This window comes from Anarhichas minor, unplaced genomic scaffold, assembly GCF_050575085.1.
Source record: "Anarhichas minor isolate MPS153535 unplaced genomic scaffold, ASM5057508v1 ptg000137l, whole genome shotgun sequence".
Classification (NCBI taxonomy): domain Eukaryota; kingdom Metazoa; phylum Chordata; class Actinopteri; order Perciformes; family Anarhichadidae; genus Anarhichas; species Anarhichas minor.
Genome location: NW_027466583.1, coordinates 735,001 through 757,475, shown reverse-complemented (window position 1 = coordinate 757,475; position 22,475 = coordinate 735,001). Strand labels below are relative to the sequence as shown.

The window sequence follows — 22,475 nt, the reverse complement described above, 5'->3', positions numbered from 1 at the left end:
TAACATAATAAACATAAATGTAAGTTTCCAATAATAAATTAATAATGATCGCATGATTACAACTTCTCTATACTACGTAGTTCTTTCGCCGTAGTAGCACAAAGGCTAACGAAGACACGTTAGCGCAAAGGCTAACGAAGACACGTTAACGCAAAGGCTAACGGAGACACGTTATCGCAAAGGCTAACGGAGACACGTTATCACAAAGGCTAACGAAGACATGTTAGCACAAATGCTAACAGAGACACGTATCACAAAGGCTAACGAAGACACGTTAGCACAAAGGCTAACGAAGACACGTTATCACAAAGGCTAACGGAGACATGTTATCACAAAGCCTAACGGAGACACGTTAACACAAAGGCTAACGGAGACACGTTAGCACAAAGGCTAACGGAGACACGTTAGCACAAAGGCTAACGGAGACACGTTAGCACAAAGGCTAACGAAGACACGTTAGCACAAAGGCTAACGACGGACAAAAAGGACGTCTTTTTCGTCCGTCACTCTTCCTTTTCGTCTCTGTTCAAATGAAATGTCTTCACTATAACTTTATTGATAACAGTCGATCAGGACGCTCAGTCTCACTGTGGACGTAGAGAAGTTCTTCAGGGACGTTTTCTTTTGATCCTCATGAAGTCGACTGTAAAAGTTATGTTGGTCCAGTAAATGTCTGTTTGTCTCAGTTTGTCTCAGTTTGTCAAAGCAACTTAGTGTGTTCAACATCGGTATTCAAGAGAACTACTAGTCACCAGAAGTCATAAGTGCATCTCCTTTAAACAAGCATCTAAGAGCATAAACCAGAGCAGAAGTACAGAAACAAACTAGTATGAATACAGTAAGTGGTGAGTGGAAGGCTCAGGGTAGTACTTCTTGAAGAGGTGAGTCTTCAGCCTGATGAAAGATGGGCAGCGACTCTGCTGTCCTGATGTCAGTGGGGAGTTCATTCCACCACTGTGGGGCCAGGACAGACAACAGCCGCAACCGGGTCGATCGGCCGCAGGGACCTCTGAGCGACGGGGCAACCGGTCGCCCCGAGGTAGCAGAGCGAAGAGGTTGGGCGGGGGTGTAGGGCTTGACCATGGCCTGGAGATAGGAAGGAGCTGTTCCTTTCACTGCCCTGTAGGCTAGCACCAGAGTCTTACACTGGATGATCCTACAGGGAGCCAGTGTCTCAGTTTGTTTTGTGTCTCAGACGCCGTCACACAGATCAGAGGTCAGAGGTCTAAGGTCATGGAGGAGTGAATCTCTCGGGTCAGTTTTTTTTGGTTTAGTTTCGTTCTTTCTGATCTTCTCCCTCGTCCTCCTGACTTTGACCGGAGTCGTGAGCGTGTTAGTGTGTGTGTGTTAGAGTGTGTGTGTTAGTGTGTGAGAGTGTGTGTGTTAGTGTGTGTTAGAGTGTGTGTGTGTTAGAGTGTGTGAGAGTGTGTGTGTTAGTGTGTGTTAGAGTGTGTGTGTGTTAGAGTGTGTGAGAGTGTGTGGGTGTGTTAGTGTGTGTGTGTCTAACAGCCGTGTAATCGAACCCTGATCGTCTTAATTAGTGCGTCTCTCCGTCTGTCCCTTGAGACTCATTATCCTTCTTAGTTTGTCTTCTAGTTTGTCACTTTGTCTTCGGAAGAGGAAGCAGAACGTGAAGGACACGGAGGAGGAAGAAGAAGAATAGAGAGAAGAGTGAGTGATGGAGTAAAAACCAGCTGAGGGCTCCACCTAGTGGTGAGTAACACAAACTGCAGCTAACAGCTGTAACTGATCTTCAGACGTGATTTAATATTTTAATACATTTATTCTATTTGATCAGCTGTAGACGGTCTGTAAGTAAACAGTTTAAAGGGTTTATTCATGTTTAATAACCTAAACTAATGCTATGTTATAGATGATAAATGATTCATAAATTGTTGTCCAGAACTGTAAACGTTGATACGTGATTTTAATATAATGAACCGATTCTTTTCTCGATTAATTATTTGGTTTAAAAAACAGAAAATATTCTTTATTTTAAACTATGTTTTTTGTTTAGTATTCATGAATCATCACATCAATTAAAATGAGTCAGAAGTGATGACATCATATATATTTATATCGATTTCATCGCCACAAAAAGAGAAACAAGTCACATTTGAAAATAATCATTTAAATGTTCCTTACGTACAAACAAACAGCATCAAACATCTTTATGAACATTCAAATCAACACAATTAGAAACAGAAGTAAAAATCTGTGTGTGTGTGTCCGTGTCCGTCCTACGTGGCCGAGTGTGTGTGTGTGTTCCAGACGCTGTCGGCCGAGCGTTGGTCAACGGGCGACCGAGAGTCCGAGCGTTGGTCTACAGAGCTGCTTGAGTTCCACTGGTTCTCCTCAGACTCGGGGGAAGACGTGGTGTGATTGTCTCTCTGAGAGTTGTTTGGATGAGAGTCAACGGGCGGCCGAGGTTCAACGGGGAAACGGTGTTTTGAGCGGTCGTCAATGGGGAACTGTGGATCGGATCTGGGGTCAAAGTGGTTGCGAGGTTTTAAACGGGAGTCAGTGAGGTGGAGTTTTGAGTGGGAGTCAACGGTAGCGGAGGATAAGGCTGTGTGGTTCAAGTGGTTATCAATCGTGGTGCTGATGGAGCTAGAGGAATGTAAGCTAGCAGATGGCACAGGACTTGTAGAATGCAAATCAATGGGTGGCAGGCGAGTGTAAGGCGATCTCTCCACATAATTCACTAACGATGAGGCCTTGTCTGTCAGTCCTTCTGGGGCTGCACTGGAAGAGTGGAGGTCAACAGTAGATTTGGGACTAGGATGCACGTCAATGGGTGACAACCTGGGAGCTGCTGTTGGCACTGAACTACCGCTAAAGCGTAACAGCCCCTCTCTCTTGCTGAAAGAGTGGGAGTCAATGGGTGAGGAGGGATGGTTGCGATTCCTGAAATCAAGGGATGAAACAAAAGCAGGAGGCGATGTGTCGTAACGGTCGACTCCTGAGAAAACAGCCCCAGCTGCCCGTGAGCCTTCAGCAGAAACACCGCTGGAAGGATGGTGGTCAACGGGTGCTACCAGACAGGAATCTGTCCAATCAGTCTTCTCCCTGCAACCTCTGGAGGTAGAGGCAGTGTGAGCCGGCTTCTCATTGGACCAGCCAGTCTTGGCCGAATGGAAATCAATGGCAGGTAAGGAATTCACAGGATGCAAGTCAACGGAATGTGACTTTGAAGAAGAATTTAACAGCAGATGTAAAAAGCGATCAGCACTTGTGAATCTGTTTTCTGAACCAGAAAAAGAACAACGGGTATCAGCGGGAGGTTTGTGACTCGTGGAATCGATGCCGACAGCTTCGGCTTCAGAAGGAGCCGTTGAATGGGGGTCAACGGGTGCTAAATGACAGGAAGACTGCACGTCATTGGCTAAATGTCTCTTCAGCGTCGACACGGGAGGGTCGTCTTCAGCACGGGAGTCAACGGGATTTGAATTGAGGTCAACGTGAGAATTTACACTTAGCGGGTCGTAAGCGGCGCGGGGTGAGAGCAGGTTAACAGGAGATACGGGCGACAGGTGCGGACTCCCGGCGTCTTTGTGCTTTAATGGCGGCGGCGTGTTCCTGTTGTACGACCTCACGGGACTCGCCTGCTTCAGGAGAGGAGGGACGTCCTTCACCTCCTTCAGACGCTCGAGAGGAGGAGGCGGCGGCCGGATGGAAGAGCGGCACGCCGGCAACTCAAACCCTCGATTCTGATCCACGACATCGGGCAGAGGTCTCGCCTCGGCCAACCAGATGCCCCGGTTCGAGTGAGCTTCGGCGACGTCGTCGTCAAAGTTAACGGGCGGTTTACCTTTCGCCGGCGGGCCGATTCCCCTCAGGTCATCGAGGATGGATGCTAGGAGACAGCTGTCGGAGGACGACAACGCGAGGTGTCTTTTGCAAACCGTATTCGACCCTCTCTGATTATCAGAAGTGGCTCCCATTGGTCCTTCATCATCTTCATCTTCCGACCCCAGCAGCAGACCGCTCTCCTCCACGTTCTCCACGTCCACGCTGTCGTCGCTGTTATCGACGGCGATGGGACCCGCCGCCGCCTCCGACCCTTCGGACCCTCGGTCCAGGATGTCGACGGGCAGCTCGCCGATCTCCGCACCCAGGGCTCCGCCCACTCCATCCGAACGCACCGACGGGAGAGGAGGGAGGTCCGAGAAGTCGACGGTCTGCTGGCTGCTGATTGGACTGCTGCTGTCGTCCTCGTCGGCGTCGTCGAGGCTGCTGTCGCTGTCGAGGGTGATGATGACCGAAGAGCTGAGAGAGAACAAGACATGTTAAAAGACATTCTGAAGACGTCTTTATTTACTGTGAGACCGCGCCCGTACCTGCTGTGTTGCTGCGTCTTGCGCTGGCGTCTCCTGCAGCGCTTGTGGGCGGGGGGTTGCGAGGCGTTGGGGGAGACGGTGCCCTCGTAGATGATCTCAACGCTGGGGCTCCGGTCCGCTCTGCTCCTCCTCGAGGACGGAAACAGGAAACAAGGACGTTTACATCACGGACGAGACACATAAAAACAGAAACAGGAAGTGCGTCCTCACCTCTCTCCCCCGCTCCTCTGCCTCTCTCTCCTCCCCTTCCTCCTCCCCCCTTCCTTCTCCCTGCTGCTCGGCCTCCAGGTGGGGTCCTTGTCATCGCTGTCCAGGTGGCGGCTCTTGTACTTCCTCTTCCCCCCGGGTTTCTCCACGTGGTCGCCGGGGGAGAGCGAAGGCATCGGCGGTGGTGGGGAGGAGGTGCAGAAGGGTGAGGAGGAGGAGGAAGACGGAGAGGAGGAGCAACGGGAGGGCGAGGAGACAGAGGTGAGAGGAGACACCTGGGAACAGTGGTACTCCCAGGTGGAGTCGGGCGAGCCGGAGCCGACGCTGGAGCGAAACGGCGAGGAGGAGCGCGAGCGGTGACGCATCATGGCCGGATAAATGGAGCGGTTGGGGTTGTACAGGGTGCCGCTCTTCCTCATCTTCTTCTTCTTCTTCTTCTTCTCCCTCGCCGCCTCGCTGCCAGACTTCCCGTCTCCGGGCGCCGCCGGGCTCAGAGCGCACACAGAGTTCCTGCTTCCTCTGGAGCTGCCCGACCACGAGCGTGCACGCGGCTCGCCGTCTTTCTCCTTCGTCTCTTCGCCTCGCTCGTCGCCGTACGCGCCCGACGTGGAGGGAGGGATTGTGGGTAAGTAAGAGGGGGTGGAGGGCAGGAGGGGAGCAAGCTCCTCAGTCGTGTCCTCCTTCTTCTTCTTCTCCTCCTCTTCCTCAGTGTCGGAGGAGAGCTGCACCAGCTCAGGAGTCCGCTCCGCTATCGGCTTCTTGTACCCGACGATCAGACACTCTTCCTCCTCCTTCTCTCCTCCCTCCCCATTGGCTGCCTCCCGAGGGGCGTGGCCGAACGGCGGGGAGGAGAGCGAACACGACGGCTCGGCGGTGGAGTAGGAGGGGCCGGGGGTCTCGTCGTCCCAGACCGCCAAGCTGAGGCAGCTTCCTGATTGGATGACGTCGTCGTGAGTGCCGTCCGCCATCTCCAGCAGCCTCTCCTCCTCCGATCTTCCTCCCGCCGGCCTCTCCTCTTCCTCGCCCTCCGATATGGCGATGACGGAGCTGCCGTCGGAGGGGCTGCTCGTGCCGTCCAGCTCCATGGCGGCGTCCGGTGGCTCGTACGCCGCATGCAGGTCGTAGGTCTCCAGGCCGAGCGGCGAGCGGGCAAAGCTGACCAGCTCGTGCAGGAAGTGGTCTGTGCGTGCCAACAGGAACTGTCGCAGCTCTTCTTCTATGGTGGGCGTGTCCTCCAGGCCGTGGCGAGCGACCCGCGCCATGATGATGCGCTGGACGATATCGACCAGCGAGCCGTGCGCGCCGTACAGCACCGTGAGCTCCCGCCGCAGCCAGGGGCGGAGCCTGTTCAGGTGGGTGGGGTTACGGCGGAAGCTCTCTGCTGTGATGTCACGCTGCTGCTGGTTACCGCTGACGCCGCGGACCCGTATGCCGTTCCGGTAGAGAGCGCGGCGGAAGGCCACTGTCTCTCGCTCCCTCAGCCGCCGCACTGTTCCGCCTTCTCGCTGCAGCCGCTGCCTCGCCACCAAGCGAGTCATCAGCCGCCGTGACGCCCGGTCGTTGGGTGCCGCGGGCGCCGCGCCGCCGCCGAGTCCCGTCAGCCCCTCAAATATCACGCCACGCTCCGCCATGTCGGCTCCTCCCCTCGTCCTCTGCTCCCCCAGCTCCTCCCCCTGCTCGCTGTATTCTGGCATAACAGGAGAGACGGCGGGATGAGGAAGAGGAGGGAGCGTGAGAGGAGGAGAGTCCAGATACCACTCCCACACCCCCGACCTCCGACCTCCTCCTCTCTCCCCCCTCCTCCGCCTCCTCGTCGTCGCCTCCCCCCCTCTGTGCCTCCTCAGCATCAGCCTCATCTGGTGGTCGCTCCGCGCCGCCGACGCCATCGCCGCCACCATCGCCACGGTGGCGGCGACGCTGCTGTTGGCGGGCGGCGGCCGCAGCGTGTACTCCTTGAAGTCGTCCTCGGCGCGCACCGAGTGCAGGATGGAGGCGAACGGCTGCTTGCAGAGCGGACACTCGGCCTTGTTGTGCGACCACTCCTGGATGCACGGGAAGCAGAAGCGGTGCAGGCAGCGGTCCAGGTACGCCAGGTTGTTGAAGCGGTCCAGGCAGATCGGACACTTGGAGTCCGGCGACGCCTCCTCCGCCGCCATCACCACCCTTGCCGAGGCCGAGGAGGAGGGAGGAGGAGGAGGAGACCAGGAGGCAGCAGCAGCAGCAGCAGCTGTGGTCGAGGTGGTGCTGGCGGTTGTTTTCCTCCTCCTGCGCCCGCCGCTCTCTCGGCTCCGCCCCTCTCCTTCTTCTTCCTCCTCAGGTTGGTCGCCTCCTGCTGCTGCGGCAGCGTTGTCACGGCGACGCACTCGCAGCTTCATCCTCGTGGGCGCCATCACCTGAACACGGGACAGGAAGTGGTCATCAGTGGTTATTAAACACAAAGACAGAGTTCTCAGTTATTCTGACCGCATGTCATCGGCCAGCTGGTGCAGCAAAACAAACTAACAGAATGCTAAGCTAGTTATCATCCTCCATGTTTACAGAGTCAGGTTTCCTACTTTCACTTCAGTGTTTTTAGGATTATTCTTCACGATGACTCACGAGAGACTGGTAGCTAGCCGGAATAGCATGCTAGCACTATGTTAGCTCTGTAACATTTAGAGAACCAGCAGCTCAAATGTAATTCCGCTTTTTTTTAAAACACGTTATTTTTGGTAAGTCACGGAGCTCGGTAATAAAACAATAAAATGATTTATTGGTCAAAGCTCGTTAGCTTCTGTTAACATGCTAACGCGGTTAGCTTCCCGTACCTGAGCAGCAGAAGAAGAAGTCGACTCCGGGAGCTTCTCATCCGGGTCTTTTCTCCTCCTCCTGCGGCCAGAGCTCCGCACCGTGAGCGACATCCGGGTCTCACACACCGTTCAGACCGAAACTCCCGGTAGAAACGGGGACATTTGTGTCGGCTGTTGTCGCCCGAACCGAAGCTACACAGCTGGAGAGACGGAGGTGCCGCGGTGCATTATGGGACATGAAACATTGGATTTTTTTTTTTTAGCTTCTTCTTCTTTGAGGTTTGTTGGCAAACAATGAATTGGTGCATTACCGCCGCCAGCTGGTACGGAGTGTGGATCAGGACGTCAAGTACTGACAGTGTTTATTACAACAAATACATAATTTAAAAAATATTTAAATTAAAATGTTGTATTTATATAGTGTACTATTGTTAATCATGTTAATACATTAGTACTATTGTTGATAATATTCATTTATTAGTTCACATGTTACATTTTAAACCTCATCACATATAATATGTTAAACTGAATGTGTTGTAGTGACTCTCCGATGCTCCAGGTGGCGGTAGAGCGCTTCAACCTGCTAAATCTGTAAACAAACCAAACCGATTACTGGCGGTGCCACAGCGGGTTAAATAAGAAGATGGAGACCTTCAGCAGACGGGACTTGAACGGAATCTACTCTGTGGTACTAACGTTACATGTTCTCCGGTAGACGGTGTTCTCACTTACCGGAAAGATACCCGGTTAAGATAGCAGCTACAGCTAGCAGGTGAGCAGCTAGGGGCTAGCTAGTAAACAGCTAGGAGCTAGCTAGCTGGTGAGCAGCTAGGGGCTAGCTAGTAAACAGCTAAGGGCTAGCTAGTGAGCAGCTAGGGGCTAGCTAGTGAGCAGCTAAGGGCTAGCTAGCGAGCAGCTAGTGAGCTAGAATTTTACTTGTAACAGAGTATGTCTACACTGTAGTATTACCACAAAATATCTGTGTACTTCATCCACTGTTATTAGTGGCTGATTAGCTGTATAAATACCACAGATTATGTGTACTGTTGTATAAATATGAGGTGAAGTGAGCAGAATAATACTGTTTCATGATACTAATACTTCAGAGTCAGTGAACCGTGAAGGACTGACGTGTCTTCTTCTAACTATAACTATTGTTAATAATGTTAATGTATCATAGTTATTGTTAATAGTCTTCTGTCCCTCAGGTGTTGCTGACTGTGGTGGTCTTGTCCTGGTCCTACGTGATCTACGCCAGCAGGATCGCAGCTCATTGGCTGCTGGAGGAGAGGACCGCCCTCCTACAGCAGCACTGACAGCCCATTGGACGCCTGACACAGGTGAGTGTTGACACACACACAGTACTAGATACAGGTGTTTTAATAAGAGAGGCAGATGTGTCAGATGTAATGTCTTCAACACTCAAATATCAGTTATTTCACCTGTCTGATGTCTTTGGTTTAAACCTCTTCAAGACCAGTAGAGACCGGACCTACTGGACCACGTTGTGGAGACACCTCAGAAGTGGACTGAACCTGGACCTCTTCATGAGGACTATGAGAACACTGAGACATATTGGTCTACCTCATGAGGACCATGAGAACACTGAGACATACTGGTCTACTTCATGAGGACCATGAGAACACTGAGACATACTGGTCTACTTCACGAGGACCATGAGAACACTGAGACATACTGGTCTACTTCATGGGGACCATGAGAACACTGAGACATACTGGTCTACTTCACGAGGACCATGAGAACACTGAGACATACTGGTCTACTTCATGGGGACCATGAGAACACTGAGACATACTGGTCTACTTCACGAGGACCATGAGAACACTGAGACATACTGGTCTACTTCACGAGGACCATGAGAACACTGAGACATACTGGTCTACTTCACGAGGACCATGAGAACACTGAGACATGCTGGTCTACTTCACGAGGACCATGAGAACACTGAGACATGCTGGTCTACTTCACGAGGACCATGAGAACACTGAGACATGCTGGTCTACTTCACGAGGACCATGAGAACACTGAGACATGCTGGTCTACTTCACGAGGACCATGAGAACACTGAGACATGCTGGTCTACTTCACGAGGACCATGAGAACACTGAGACATGCTGGTCTACTTCACGAGGACCATGAGAACACTGAGACATGCTGGTCTACTTCACGAGGACCATGAGAACACTGAGACATGCTGGTCTACTTCACGAGGACCATGAGAACACTGAGACATGCTGATCTACTTCACGAGGACCATGAGAACACTGAGACATGCTGATCTACTTCACGAGGACCATGAGAACACTGAGACATGCTGATCTACTTCACGAGGACCATGAGAACACTGAGACATACTGGTCTACTTCAACCGGCTCTTTAGCCTCTCTGTTGCGGCTCCCTGAGGTCCCCAACTGGCGCACCGGATCCGGACCCAGGAACTAAAAACCGATAGATAATCCGGAATTACACAAATTAGGCACCGAGTTTAAACTTTAACCGGCGCCTCTTATTCAGCCGTTACGGTACTTGCAGGAAACACACCGACCAATGCGTTGCAAATCACATCACGTGATGCAGCTCAGCCAATCAAACATGAGTATTCTGACAAGTTTCCTGACTCGAGCGAGGTTTACACACACGTGACACACGGGGGAGAGACGAGGAAATAGAAAGAAGAGCAGGGACATTTCGCTAATCGAAGAAGTTATCTCACATGACGTTCTCCAAAAAGAGAAACGTGTTCAGAGAGAATATAATTTATAAGCAAGAATGAACAGAATCTTATATGTTAATTGTTCCCACAGGCAGTTAAATCCTCTACACCTGTCAAGCGCTTTTCCCTGCAGGTGGCTGATCATGATGTTCAGACCCCCGCCCTCTGTAAACTATCAATGGATAAATCCAAAAAAAGAAAAGTCACGGAGGAGAATAAAGATGCTGACTTACTGTCTGCTTCCAGAACAAGCACACAGCATGTGCTGAACAGTGTCACGCTGGAGATGATTCCTCAGCTGCTGCAGCAAACTCTCCTCTTCATAAGAGTTTAATATTGTTATATCAGGTAAAATAGCAATAAAATGTCAAGAATTGTCTTTATTCTTGTTCTATATTTTCATAAATACAACAAACTATAGTTTTTGTATATATAATATAACTATATATAACACTTTATAAGCTGTGATATCAAATAGCTTTTGCGGCTCCAGACACATTTTATTTGGTGGAACTGGCTCTTTGGATAGAAAAGGTTGCCGACCCCTGTGCTAAGCTAAGCTAACCAGCTGCTTGTACAGATAATAAAATGTTTACTTATTAAACCTCCTGTTATGTGTTTTATTTTGTGTCATAATTCTTCTTTGTTGGTTTCACTTTGATATTAAAAGAGTTTTTTCTCAGTCTGGTTTTCCTCTGCTGTGATTGGTCCACAGGCTCCACACGGAGGATCCAATCAGATTGATTTGTGAACAAAGAGCAGCGACATGAATGGAGACACAGTGATGTATTCAGTAACTAACACACACACACACAGCTGTGTTTCATAACCAGTGTTTGATGTGTGTGTCCTCTCAGATATGGTAATTCCCCTTCAACAGAATGGGCGAGCGAGCTCCACAGAGAGAGAGAGAGAGAGAGTGGTGAGTACTCATTCTATTAGGACACTTCAAACACTCATCTGTAATTAAAAACCTCTCCAATGAACCAACTACACCTCCATGCTCCTCTGTGTCCAGGCTTTATGCTAAGCTAACCAGTTAAACCCAAAGAAATATGAAAATACATCATTTAATGTGTTCTTATTGAAGGTTAGTTGAATTTCAACAGTTTTGTCAATAAAAGTCTGGTGTCAAAACACACACACACAGGTGAGTCAGTCTGGAGGTTTAAACACCGTCCTTTAATACCGTTGAAGTCTTCACCTCTGAAAAGCATCCCATGAGGTCATTCCACAGGTATGTTGTTTACCATGTTAGCATGCTAGCATTAGCTCAGTGAACATCTATGTATTTGGTGATAAACCAGTGTTGGACACATGAACACGTGAGGATCAATGAAGTTATCGTGATACATCCTGAACGATGTCATCACGCTTCATATGAGCCATAAACATGTTGGTTAAATCCAGAGATAATCACATCTTCAGAGTATTGTAAGACATGTGAGATGTTCTGCTGCGTTGATCTGAATTCATTATCTAGATCTTTAATTAATGAAACAATCTCTGAAACCCATCAGCATACTCACATCAGACACGTGTTTCATATTGTGAGACGTGAGAGTGAACCAGAGCTTCATGAGTCTCCTCAGGTCCTCCCTCTGCTCACACTGACTCATGAATATTCATCCTCACGTCTCATTCACCAGTCTGACAAGAATCTGCACATTTCATCCTCACGCCTTTTTATTTGAAGTCATGTTTTAAACGTAAAGATATTTAAAGTCAAAACCAGTAACATGTGTCCTCAGCTCATGACACACACACACACACACACACACAAACTAAACGAGTGAAGTACTAATAATCATAGTTCAAACTGTTACTGTGAAAGTAAAACATTAGTAAAGCAGGAAGAAAGTATAAAGTAGCAGAAAATAGAAACACTCAAGTAAAGAAGAAGTAAAGTACCTCGATGTTGGAATGAAGTGTACTAAAGTAAACGTGCTTCCTGACTTCACTCCACTGACTATAATGAACACTAATGTCTGTTACTGTGCAACAGGTGGAAGTATCGTGTGTGTGAAGTTCTATTTGTGACTTTCGGAAGTAATATAAATATATTCGTTTCATTTAACTTCGGTGCATGAATCTAAAGGGAGCTGAACTAAGTATTCACAATGAGTGAAACGCTGCTCGCTCCACCTATTCATCTTTTTATTATTTCTATGTGTATTTGAGTTGCACGAGTTAAAAACGACTGAAATAAAGTAAACCGCTGACGTTCATCAACATATTGAAACACACACGTAGCATACAACACACTGCGGTGCTCCTCAGGAGGTCTCTTGGGATCAGGCGGCGTCCAGGAGGCCGTCGTCGCTCAGAAAGCCCGGCACGGACGAGTACGGCTCTCGCTCTGTCTCCGCCTCCGCGGTGACGGCCTTGTAGACCAGAGACGTCTTCTTCCCCTCCAGCCAGTAGGTCACCATGTCACCTTTCCCCTGTTAAGAGACGGACAGAATCCAGAGAGTTGCCAGGCAGCTCCCAGAGCTCCCAGTGCCCGACAGAACTGAGCCTCAGCTCACCTTGACCTGCATCATCCCTCTGCACTCCAGCAGGTAGCCGCCGATCTCCTCCAGCAGGTAGAATGTACTGGAGCTGCACTGAATCTTCAGGGCTGAAAGACTCAGATACTTCAGTCAAGGTACGAATACCACAGGGTAGAAGTACTCAGCACCACAATACACGTAAAGTACTCATTCTGCATAGTAACATATGTTATATAATTGGTGCTTTAATGTGTAGTAACGAGTGTTACCCAGACTGGTGGACTCCATCCTCGACGATGTGTTCACTGTGTCTCCAAATAAACAGTAACGGGGCATCTTCGTCCCCACAACACCGGCTACCACCGGACCTACGGAGACCGAGACGTTACGGCTACTACGCTTACCACGTGTATACGTACCAGAGTGTGTGATGTTTAACGCGTGTACGTACCAGAGTGTGTGATGTTTAACGCGTGTACGTACCAGAGTGTATTCCGGCTCGTATCTGCAGCTGTGTGTTGGGTTTGTGGGGGATCCTGAAGGTGCGACAGACGCCCACCAGGTCCAGAGCCATGCTGGCGATCTCTGAGGCGTGGAGGATCCCGTTCTCCAGGGGAACACCGGAGACCACCATGTCTACAGAACCACACAGAGATCCAGACCACAACAAGGTTCAGCTTTTGGTTTTTAGAGGCTGCTGTTGGAGCTCCGCTGTATTCAGTCCAACGCCTCTCACCAAATATTGGAAACACCTGAAGTAAGTCAGTAATACACCAGTGTAACAGGATGGCACGGAGGACAGAAATTAGTGGCAGCGCAGCAATCACAGGCAGAGTCAGTTCTGCAGATTTTTAATCCAACAAACCTCACCCAACAGAAAACAACAGAAAACGTAGCTCAGTCCAGAGCTCGATCAGTTAACTCTATAACTAAACTAAAACAGCCGGGCCGCTAGCCGACTTAATCTTCTTCTCCTCTCGTCGTCTCCCGTCTGCACCGTTTCTCTCCTGGCCTTTTGTTCCCCTCCCTGATGAGGAGATCAGGATCGGATCAGGTGTGTCTCTTCCCACACCTGATCTCAATGCTCCCCTGAAGGAGAGGGTGGAGCCTTCTGGCAGGAATGTAGATGCCAGCCACTACCCTGCCCCTCAGGCCCTTACACCATATGTAATTATTACACTGTGTGTGTGTGTGTGTGTGTGTGTGTCACTCACAGGCGTCTCCGATGGTTTCCACCTTGTAGACATCGTAGTTGTCGATGATGTCGTCAAATGTGGTGTAGAGCTTGTTGAGGAAGTCTACGACCTGGTAAGGAGTGCTGCTGCTGGACAGCTGAGTGAAGCCCACGATGTCACTGCACACACACACAGTTTAGACTGTAAAACTAAAAAATGGACCATAAGTTACTAAATGTACATCATGCTGTATTGAAGAAGACTTGAAACTAGAGATTAAACTCATGCTTACAATGTTTATTGAGGTAATAAATCAAGAGAGAAGTAGAGTCATTTTCTCATAGACTTCTATACAACCAGAGGAGTCGCCCCCTGGTGGACACTAGAGAGGATGCAGCTTTAACACATGAAGCTGGATTCACTCTTGATTAATGGAGTTTGCCTCCTGGTCCTACCTGAAGAAGACGGTGGCGCTGACGTAACTCTGAGCCTGCATCGGCTTTCCCTGCCGCAGGTCATCAGCTACCTGTTTAGGCAGCATACCTACGACACAAACATGCAATTAGTTTAACATTCTTCAGATACATTATGTTTTTGAATATATGAGTATTGTTACTACAGAATGTGCACGATGGAGAAAGTTATAAATGTGTTCATGCTTGATTTTAATTGTTCCAATGATTACTGTTTGTGGAGGACTACTGTATAAATAACTGCATCATCTGCATATAGAGACATCTTAACTGGTTCAATGTTTGATGTGATGGACAGGTGATAGACAGGTGATGGACAGGTGATGGACAGGTGTGTATATCTATGTGTGTCCTACTATAAAGCAGCCTGTCTGTCTTCTGTTTCTCGTGCGTTAGATCCTGCGTCCGCTCTGCCACCAGTACCTCCAGGTGTTTACTGTACTTCTCCATCTGAAACAAACCGTTCAAACTCAATGACATGACATGGCATGATGTCATGCATATAAAGTGCTGCTGTAATAATGACTCTGGATTCCAGGTTATCACCAGGTTCATCATCATGTCCACCGGGCTGACTTTGATGGGGTTGATCCGGTGAACAAACTTCTTAATTTGCTCAAAGGTGGGTCGGTGGACGGGGTTGTGAGAGCGACATCGTCGGATCAGCTATGGGAACACAGGAGGGACAAAAAAACGTCAGAAAAAGGTAAGAGAGAGAGATCTGAGGTGAATGTGTTTGTGAAGAAGTGGATGGTTTACTACTCTTACTTTATTTATTTATTTTAAAGAAATGGAGAAAAAGAAAACTGTTTCTTGAGGCTCCAGAATCTGATTTTTGTTGTTTGACGAGTTCTATTAGAAAGAGTCAAATAGTGATAATCAAAGAGATGAAAGGACGTTCTCACCTCTACGTAGTCAGCCGGACAGGGACAGGTGTCGGCTTTACTGGAGATGAGCTCTGGTAGAGGAGGACAACAGGAGCTCTCCAGACTGGACTCCTCTACCTGTAAAGTATTCATGTATCTGTCCTCCATTCAGCCAGCGACACAATAATAGTTAGAAAGACATCAGACAGACGAGGACTTACTGGGACGGGGTCGCTGCGAGTGGCAATCTCCAGCAGAATGATGGAATAACTGGGAAAACACACAGAGGTTATGTGTGTGTGTGTAGAGCATCAGGTTTTAGGGTTAATTCTTGTTCAAGAGGCCAGTTCACTCAGTCAGAGCTCCTTAGTTGTGTCACATGTTGTGTTCACACCAAACGCTACTCGTGGGATCATCTGTGTTTATTGATCACGGCTGAAAAACCCACTACTGCGTCTTTGTTCATGTAGAGGAATGTTAATTCCCGTACATTCGTGTCTATTCCCGTCTTTGCATTGACTTTGTACGTTTTGGCGTCATGCGAGGTGTCTGCTCGCCGTTTGCTGTGAACTCGGCAGTAGTTGAGGTGGTTCTCTTTGTGTTCTGCGTACCTGAACACGTCTCCAGCCAGCGTCGGCTCCATGTTGGAGTTCTGAAACTCGGGCGGCATGTAGACCTCCAGGACTCTCTGCTGATAGGTGGAAAGAGGCTCCGCGCCGTCGTCTCTGCGGTACGTTCCCAACCCGTAATCTGACGGGACGGACCGTGTGTCAATCAACATCCGGAATAAAACGGTCCAATGAAACATACGGGCGTGCCTCGGTCTGCTCGCCTCACCTGTGATCTTGCAGACCCAGCGGTCGTCCAACACACAGTTCAGAGACTTGAGTCGGCCGTGACAGATCTTGTGTTGGTGCAGGTACGACGTCCCTCTGGCGATGTCCGTGGCGAAGGAAAACCTGGAAGGGAATCAAACCGTGGATTATTGCTTTTGTTCTTACCTCACTAACCCGATGTCATTATCAGCATCTGCAATGAAAGCGTGTCCACCTGAAGCCCCAGTTGAGTGGGACCTCCTCGTTAAGAAGAACGTCGTTAAGGCTTCCTTTTGGGCAGTACTCCGTCACTATGGCGACGTCCGGCACCTCAACACAACCGCCGATGAACTTACAGAGGTTTGGGTGATCGAGCTCCCTGCAGAGAGAGAGAGAGAGAGAGAGAGAGAGAGAGAGAGAGAGAGAGAGAGAGAGAGAGAGAGAGAGAGAGAGAGAGAGAGAGAGAGAGAGAGAGAGAGAGAGAGAGAGAGAGAGAGAGAGAGAGAGAGAGAGAGAGAGAGAGAGAGAGAGAGAGAGAGAGAGAGAGAATAGTATGGAAGCCCAAAAGTGACATTAAACGCCTCTACTGTTTACAGGATCGTGGCGTGTTTTTGAATTTTCGGGGGCTTTTTACGCCATTTAAAGGTGTTCTCCTGATGTTAACGAGCCCCTCCTTCTGTTTCCTAAGAGTGAAACAGGACCAAAGCAAAATGCTGCATGTTTTTAAAGCCACTTTGTACACATTTCACAATAAGTCTGAGAACCACTTTGATGTCGTGTCTGGATCAATACTTTAGCTTCTCATGCTGATGAATGCTCATTTCATTGCTGTGAAATAGAAATGCTCGTATAGAGCAGCGTTATTGACTGTTTACATGGTGTAACTCAGTGAAAAGTGGGAAATCATGGTTTTAACATAAATGGGGTGAAAGTAGAGGCGTTTAACGTCACATTGGAAACATGACGATCACGTTGGAGGAGGTTCGTTACCTGACTTGTTTGACTTCCTGTCTGATGGTTTTGGACAGATAGAACGTCTTTGTTTGAATCCTCTTGATGGCCACCGTCCTGCCATCACTGGAGCACAAATGTGTTTTAATATATCATAATGATTTAGTTCCTCTAACATTCACTCCTTCCTGATACCGACTCAGATACTTTATAAAACTAAATATTAAAATAGATCATAATCACCTCTCTGATATCTATTTTAAAACATCTCCTTACATTTGAACACATCATGACTTAACTTCACCCAAGACTCATTTTCACTGAACAGAACTTGAACGCATCGTGACGTAACTCAATGCAACCTCCATTAACGTTAGCCGTTAGCTCCGTATTATTGCCAAGCAGGACTGTGCTGCTAACAGCTAATATATATGTATATATATATATATATATATATATTATTATTTATATTTACAACCCCTTAGAGAGAAGTCGGGTTACCATCCGAACGTTCCAAGTACAGTTTTTTACATTTGATTCTTAAGGACATAATTAGAAATGTTCTGAAAAGAAGGTTGTGCTTATCATGAACCCAAAGGTTTTGAACTTTAATCATTTTAACTGCTGGTATCAAATGTCTGGAGAGATCCATAATCTTGTCAACTGAATGACAGGTAGACAGACAGGTGACGTACTAGACCCCCATGCAGGTGAACGGGGTCTTCCGGGTCCCCGGTTGTCCCGTGTAGCAGCTGAGAGCCGTCACACAGCTGCCGTTACTGTTGCTGTTCCCCACCGGTACGCTCATGATACTGCCCATGGTCATACGGGCCTCCTGATCTATAGAGACACAAACACAGAGAAAGATCCACTAAGAACCACTCTAGACCTGCAACAGAGCTGTTGGAACCAGGACATCTGTTTTAGACCAATGCCAGACCAGTCGAGTTCCAGAACCAGGTCTGTTCAGTGCAGTTTCAGACCTCTTGTAATGGTTCCTCACCAGTCACACCAGTTTCAGACCTCTTGTAATGGTTCCTCACCAGTCACACCAGTTTCAGACCTCTTGTAATGGTTCCTCACCAGTCACACCAGTTTCAGACCTCTTGTAATGGTTCCTCACCAGTCACACCAGTTTCAGACCTCTTGTAATGGTTCCTCACCAGTCACACCAGTTTCAGACCTCTTGTAATGGTTCCTCACCAGTTCACACCAGTTTCAGACCTCTTGTAATGGTTCCTCACCAGTCACCCCAGTTTCAGACCTCTTGTAATGGTTCCTCACCAGTCACACCAGTTTCAGACCTCTTGTAATGGTTCCTCATCAGTTCACACCAGTTTCAGACCTCTTGTAATGGTTCCTCACCAGTTCACACCAGTTTCAGACCTCTTGTAATGGTTCCTCACCAGTTCACACCAGTTTCAGACCTCTTGTAATGGTTCCTCACCAGTTTCAGAGTTACGTTACCTTGTTTAATCTTGGCGAAGTCGATGATCCAGCTCTCGTCCCACAGAAGCTTTCGTTTCTGGTACCTCAGCCACTAAAAACCAGACAGATTGGGGTTATTATTTGTGATGTTGAGTATTTTTTGTTGTGTTTTGTGTGAGTCCTCACCACAGCGGTCAGTACAAAGCAGAGGCAGAGCAGGCTGAGCGGCAGGCCGATGGCCAGCTTGGTGGTCGGGGTCATCGGGCATTCACCGCAGTCCGCCGGACAGGTGGAACAAAACTCCGCCTCCTCACAGACGCCGTCACCGCACACTTATGAAGGGGAGGAAAAAGAGAACCTTCACCACACCAAAGGTACCCACATGTAGCCTCACACCCAAAGACTGATACCTAAACCATTTCTGACCTTAATGGAGACCTTAAACTTTATTCTAAGACATAGGTGGCCTCCTTCAGGTTGGAGTTCTTGGGGGCCGAACAAGAACCAGTGCACATCCAGCTGAAGATGGGGAGGTCTTCAATTAGCGGCCAATCTACCTTCCAACTTTCACCTGTGGTCCTGAGTCCGTCCTCGGTTATAATCAGGCGGCAACCTCCGGTTCTGAAGAGTGAAGTCAGTGCTTCATGTGTTAAAGCTGCATTCTCTCCACTGACCATCAGGGGGCGACTCCTCTGGTTAGAAGTCTATGAGAAAATGACTCTACTTCTCTCTTGATTTATTACCTCAGTAAACATTGTAAACATGAGTTTATGGTCTCAATCTCTAGTTTCAAGTCTTCTTCAATACAGCATGATGTTCATTTAGTACATTATGGTCCATTTAGAGTCAAACAGACCATAAAGCAGGGGATGCTTTAGGGCGGGGCTACACAGTGATTGACAGGTGTCTAACAGACGTATACGGCGTCTCTACGTCACTCCTCCTCAGTCCAGATATGATCACTTCCTGTTCACTGGTTGCAAAAAAACAAGATGGCGACGGCCAAAACGCTGAACTCGAGGCTTCAAAACGTCCACAATCCAACGAGAGACATCACAACGACTATGTCCACTTCTTATACAGTCCATGTCTTTACCACATGTAACCTCATCAGCTGAGCTTCAATGGTTGGAGGTCTCGAATTAGCAGCCAATCCACCTTCCAACTGTCCCCCTGTGGTCCTGATTCCTAGGTTATAATCCAAATAAATGAGATTGTGGACCGCCAAAACAGTTGAAAGAACGTCTTGACTCCACCTTAAAGACAAGGTGAGGACCTCAGATATTCAGGAGGAACTTGGAGGAGAACCGTAGTCGGTTGAGATGGTTTTGGCATCTGATCAGTACTCCTCTTGAACGCCTTCCTTGGGGTGCCAGGAGCAGACCTAGAGGGCTATAAGGGCGACCGTCGGAATCCAGATCCGTATAAATGACGATTACACCAAGGTCTTAACGAGAGGATTTCTTTATAAACTAAACAAACTACTTTTGCTGCCAAGACTTTAGCTTTGAGCTACCTTTTTGGTCACATGACCCCTCATTGTAACTGTTGCTATAGTCATGCTAGGAAGTAGATGGTCAACTAGTCTGACTAACTGGACGCAGACTTTGGGTATAAGCCTACCTACCATTGTGATTGGTTTAAAGTAATACAAACAGAGAGACTAAAGGGGGTCAACAAACACCAACACAACCTACCTACAGCCGGCTGCACGGTGCTCTTAGCCTCCAGAGCAACCTGCATGCGACCGACTCGTATGTGAGCGATGAGCGACGTCAAGCCGGCGTGGAACAGAACCACCTGTGGGACCGAGTTCAGGGTTCAGGGTTTACCTGGTCACTTAGGGAACAACAGCCAAGTATGTGAAGGCAGAAATGTAACATCAGAGGATCTGAAGCCGATTGGTTGGATCTGAAATCTTTTGCTTTTTGCTATTGTGTACAATTTAGCATGAATCGCTAAAGACGTTAAGAGCTTAAGAAGGAGAGTTGGAAACATTGATGATATAAAGTAAAGATATAAAATATTCAATTTAGTTTTTATGCTTTGTAGTACATTACATTCAGGAAGAATTCCTCAAAATCACCATTCTATTTGGTCTCGGGACTCTAAAGATTTTGCTTTGTGTTGATATTTTCTGCAGATGAAAATATTAAAACATTCAAACAAGGATTTTTGAATCACCCCCAAAACTGAGGTTTCTTCCATTTTGACCGTATCTTTTTACGACTTTTGTGTAGTTTTTTGCTGAGAGCTTGGCCCCGTCTGAAACCATTACTGGACTGGTGTTACCTTGGCGGTCCAGTTGTTCTGGGTCATCTTGCCGGAGGTGGAGATGGTGTGAGTGAAGATCTTCCCGTCGTCGGGTATCCACGGACCACAGATGCTCTCCGTCTGAAAGTTGGTTAATTTCAGTTTTAAAATCATTTTTTAAAATCTATTTAGACTTTCTACATTTCCTGTGCTACATTTTGAAAGGAAATATTTTTTATGTTTTATCCACGAAATGATCTGACCGGTGGAGTTACTGGTTACTGAATCAGATTTTACATTTGAGATTAAATATCCACCAATTGTATCCGAGTGATAAATGTTATTGAAATCCTCCTGTATTTCAGGGAAGGTATGTTGTTATGAATTCTAATAAGTTTATTTAATTTAAATGTATTTATTTTTAATTTAATTTAAATGTATTTATTATTTTACTTTATTGTCTTGCCCCCTCAATGTAAATATTGCAGTTAGCTAGAAGCTCATTTCTGTTTGTAGTCCCTGAGCAGGTTATTACAATTTATTGGCCTAATATTATTAATCAATAAAATTCTACAGTAAACTTTACAGTACAACACGATACAATAAAATACATTACAAAAGTAGCAGGTATGTAAAAACGTATTAATATCGTAAAGAAAGCTGCTCCAGAACAAACCTGATTCGATTGTAATGGTATTATTAATCATTTTAATGGCATCTAATTATGATTTAAATATCATAAATTGTGCTTTAATTGTAATCCATTGTTTATCCACCAACACAGACTGAGGACTCAAAGTGTACCATGTGACCCAGAGGACAGGAGTGGATGTTAGCGTGATGGATGCAGCAGTTTTCTCCGTCAGCGTCTTTCCAGTTGGACGGACAGTCGAGCTGTTCACAAAACCTCCGAGCTGCTTCGGCGTTTGATATGGAGCTAAACACACACACACACACACACACACACACCAGACCGGTTCAGAGTAGAGACGAGTAACGCTGTGTTCACACCAAACACAAAAGACACTTATTTGAATTTGATCTCATCTCAACGTTCCGGAGAGGAGGAAGGGTTACTACAGAACACAAAATAAACTATTTAGCTGTTAGTTCCATTCGCTTCCATTCGCGTCCATTCGCTTCCATTCGCTTTCATTGGCGTCCATTGGCGTCCATTGGCGTCCATTGGCGTCCATTCGCTTCCATTGGCGTCCATTCATGTACATTTGCGTCCGATTGCGTACATTTGCGTACTTTGACTGTATAAGATTAGCTTGTCATTCCGTGTGAGCACAGCTCAGGTGAGCTGGTCCTGTTTGAACCCAGTACGTCACCTGTAGACCAGTAGAAGAGACGTACTAACCTGTGAGTGAAGATGTGGTTTTCTACAGCCCACTGGTAGAAAGAGTCCGAGGCCGTCACCGAGTACGAGACGCTGAAGAACTCACCGCTCTTCACCGTCTCTGGAGGGCGGACCACCCAGGACATCTCTAGACCTGGACCAGAGACACAGAGACAGACAGACAGACAGATAATAATATACTTTTACTACCTTCAGTACACAGATGTATCATCTCTTAACCAGACTTCATTCATAAATGTGTTATTTGAATGTTTCTCTCCAGACAGTAACGTTCATGAGGAACACAAAGTTTAAACATGACATCATAGTAAACTCTCTTCTCTATAATTCTGGATGGTGAAGACGAAGATGAAGATGAAGCTCGGTACCTCCACAGTCCATCATGTTGTACTCGTTGGGTTTGTCCAGAGGCCAGCAGTCGTACTCACTGTTGTCCAGGTCATGCCAACAGAACACACAACACACACACACCTGAGAACACACAGTCACACACACACACACACACACACAGTCACACATACACGAAGTCACACATCCACACACACACACACAGTCATGTACACACACAGTCACACACGCACACACACAG

General features: G+C 47.7%; 3 protein-coding genes and 1 long non-coding RNA gene across 17 annotated transcripts in view; 2 read left to right on the top strand and 2 right to left on the bottom strand.

Moving 5' to 3' along the window:
* Positions 1 to 22,475, top strand: part of LOC142943477 (uncharacterized) — a 226,207-nt gene that overhangs the window by 181,559 nt on the left and 22,173 nt on the right. The gene's annotated exons all lie outside the window — the stretch shown is intronic.
* On the bottom strand, positions 2,057 to 7,572 carry LOC142943448 (uncharacterized). Its single transcript, XM_076084974.1, has 4 exons — positions 7,355 to 7,572; positions 4,551 to 6,940; positions 4,341 to 4,469; positions 2,057 to 4,269 (listed from the first exon to the last, which is right to left on the bottom strand). Exons 1-4 carry the CDS (start codon positions 7,445 to 7,447, stop codon positions 2,241 to 2,243), a joined length of 4,641 nt encoding a protein of 1,546 aa, XP_075941089.1. The 5' UTR covers positions 7,448 to 7,572; the 3' UTR covers positions 2,057 to 2,240.
* LOC142943468 (uncharacterized) overlaps positions 7,919 to 22,475 on the top strand; it is a 15,095-nt gene continuing 538 nt past the window's right edge. Inside the window, exons 1-11 of one of the 14 annotated variants that reach the window (XR_012952072.1) lie at positions 7,919 to 8,024; positions 8,545 to 8,676; positions 8,812 to 10,418; positions 10,786 to 10,863; positions 10,951 to 10,992; positions 13,779 to 13,870; positions 14,607 to 14,639; positions 14,749 to 18,644; positions 18,727 to 18,903; positions 20,511 to 20,670; positions 21,308 to 22,475. The exon at positions 21,308 to 22,475 is cut by the window's right edge and continues 538 nt beyond it. This is a non-coding gene — a long non-coding RNA (uncharacterized LOC142943468). Of the gene's footprint in view, positions 8,109 to 8,529; positions 8,677 to 8,811; positions 10,419 to 10,785; positions 10,864 to 10,950; positions 13,871 to 14,606; positions 18,645 to 18,726; positions 18,904 to 20,510; positions 20,671 to 21,307 lie in introns of all 14 variants that reach the window. The other 13 variants (XR_012952067.1, XR_012952069.1, XR_012952071.1 and 10 more) reach the window with 13 other exon arrangements.
* LOC142943466 (atrial natriuretic peptide receptor 1-like) overlaps positions 11,779 to 22,475 on the bottom strand; it is an 11,217-nt gene continuing 520 nt past the window's right edge. Inside the window, exons 1-21 of the mRNA XM_076084993.1 lie at positions 22,255 to 22,475; positions 21,887 to 22,019; positions 21,328 to 21,460; positions 20,563 to 20,664; positions 19,968 to 20,070; positions 18,457 to 18,602; positions 18,310 to 18,382; positions 17,538 to 17,682; positions 16,882 to 16,968; positions 16,127 to 16,270; positions 15,914 to 16,035; positions 15,688 to 15,826; positions 15,298 to 15,346; positions 15,116 to 15,214; positions 14,567 to 14,876; positions 14,193 to 14,280; positions 13,777 to 13,916; positions 13,046 to 13,198; positions 12,832 to 12,930; positions 12,599 to 12,690; positions 11,779 to 12,514 (exon numbers count right to left, since the gene is read on the bottom strand). The exon at positions 22,255 to 22,475 is cut by the window's right edge and continues 520 nt beyond it. Of these exons, the coding sequence (XP_075941108.1) occupies positions 12,365 to 12,514; positions 12,599 to 12,690; positions 12,832 to 12,930; positions 13,046 to 13,198; positions 13,777 to 13,916; positions 14,193 to 14,280; positions 14,567 to 14,876; positions 15,116 to 15,214; positions 15,298 to 15,346; positions 15,688 to 15,826; positions 15,914 to 16,035; positions 16,127 to 16,270; positions 16,882 to 16,968; positions 17,538 to 17,682; positions 18,310 to 18,382; positions 18,457 to 18,602; positions 19,968 to 20,070; positions 20,563 to 20,664; positions 21,328 to 21,460; positions 21,887 to 22,019; positions 22,255 to 22,475 (2,728 nt within the window). The 3' untranslated portion in view covers positions 11,779 to 12,364. The remainder of the gene's footprint in view (positions 12,515 to 12,598; positions 12,691 to 12,831; positions 12,931 to 13,045; positions 13,199 to 13,776; positions 13,917 to 14,192; positions 14,281 to 14,566; positions 14,877 to 15,115; positions 15,215 to 15,297; positions 15,347 to 15,687; positions 15,827 to 15,913; positions 16,036 to 16,126; positions 16,271 to 16,881; positions 16,969 to 17,537; positions 17,683 to 18,309; positions 18,383 to 18,456; positions 18,603 to 19,967; positions 20,071 to 20,562; positions 20,665 to 21,327; positions 21,461 to 21,886; positions 22,020 to 22,254) is intronic.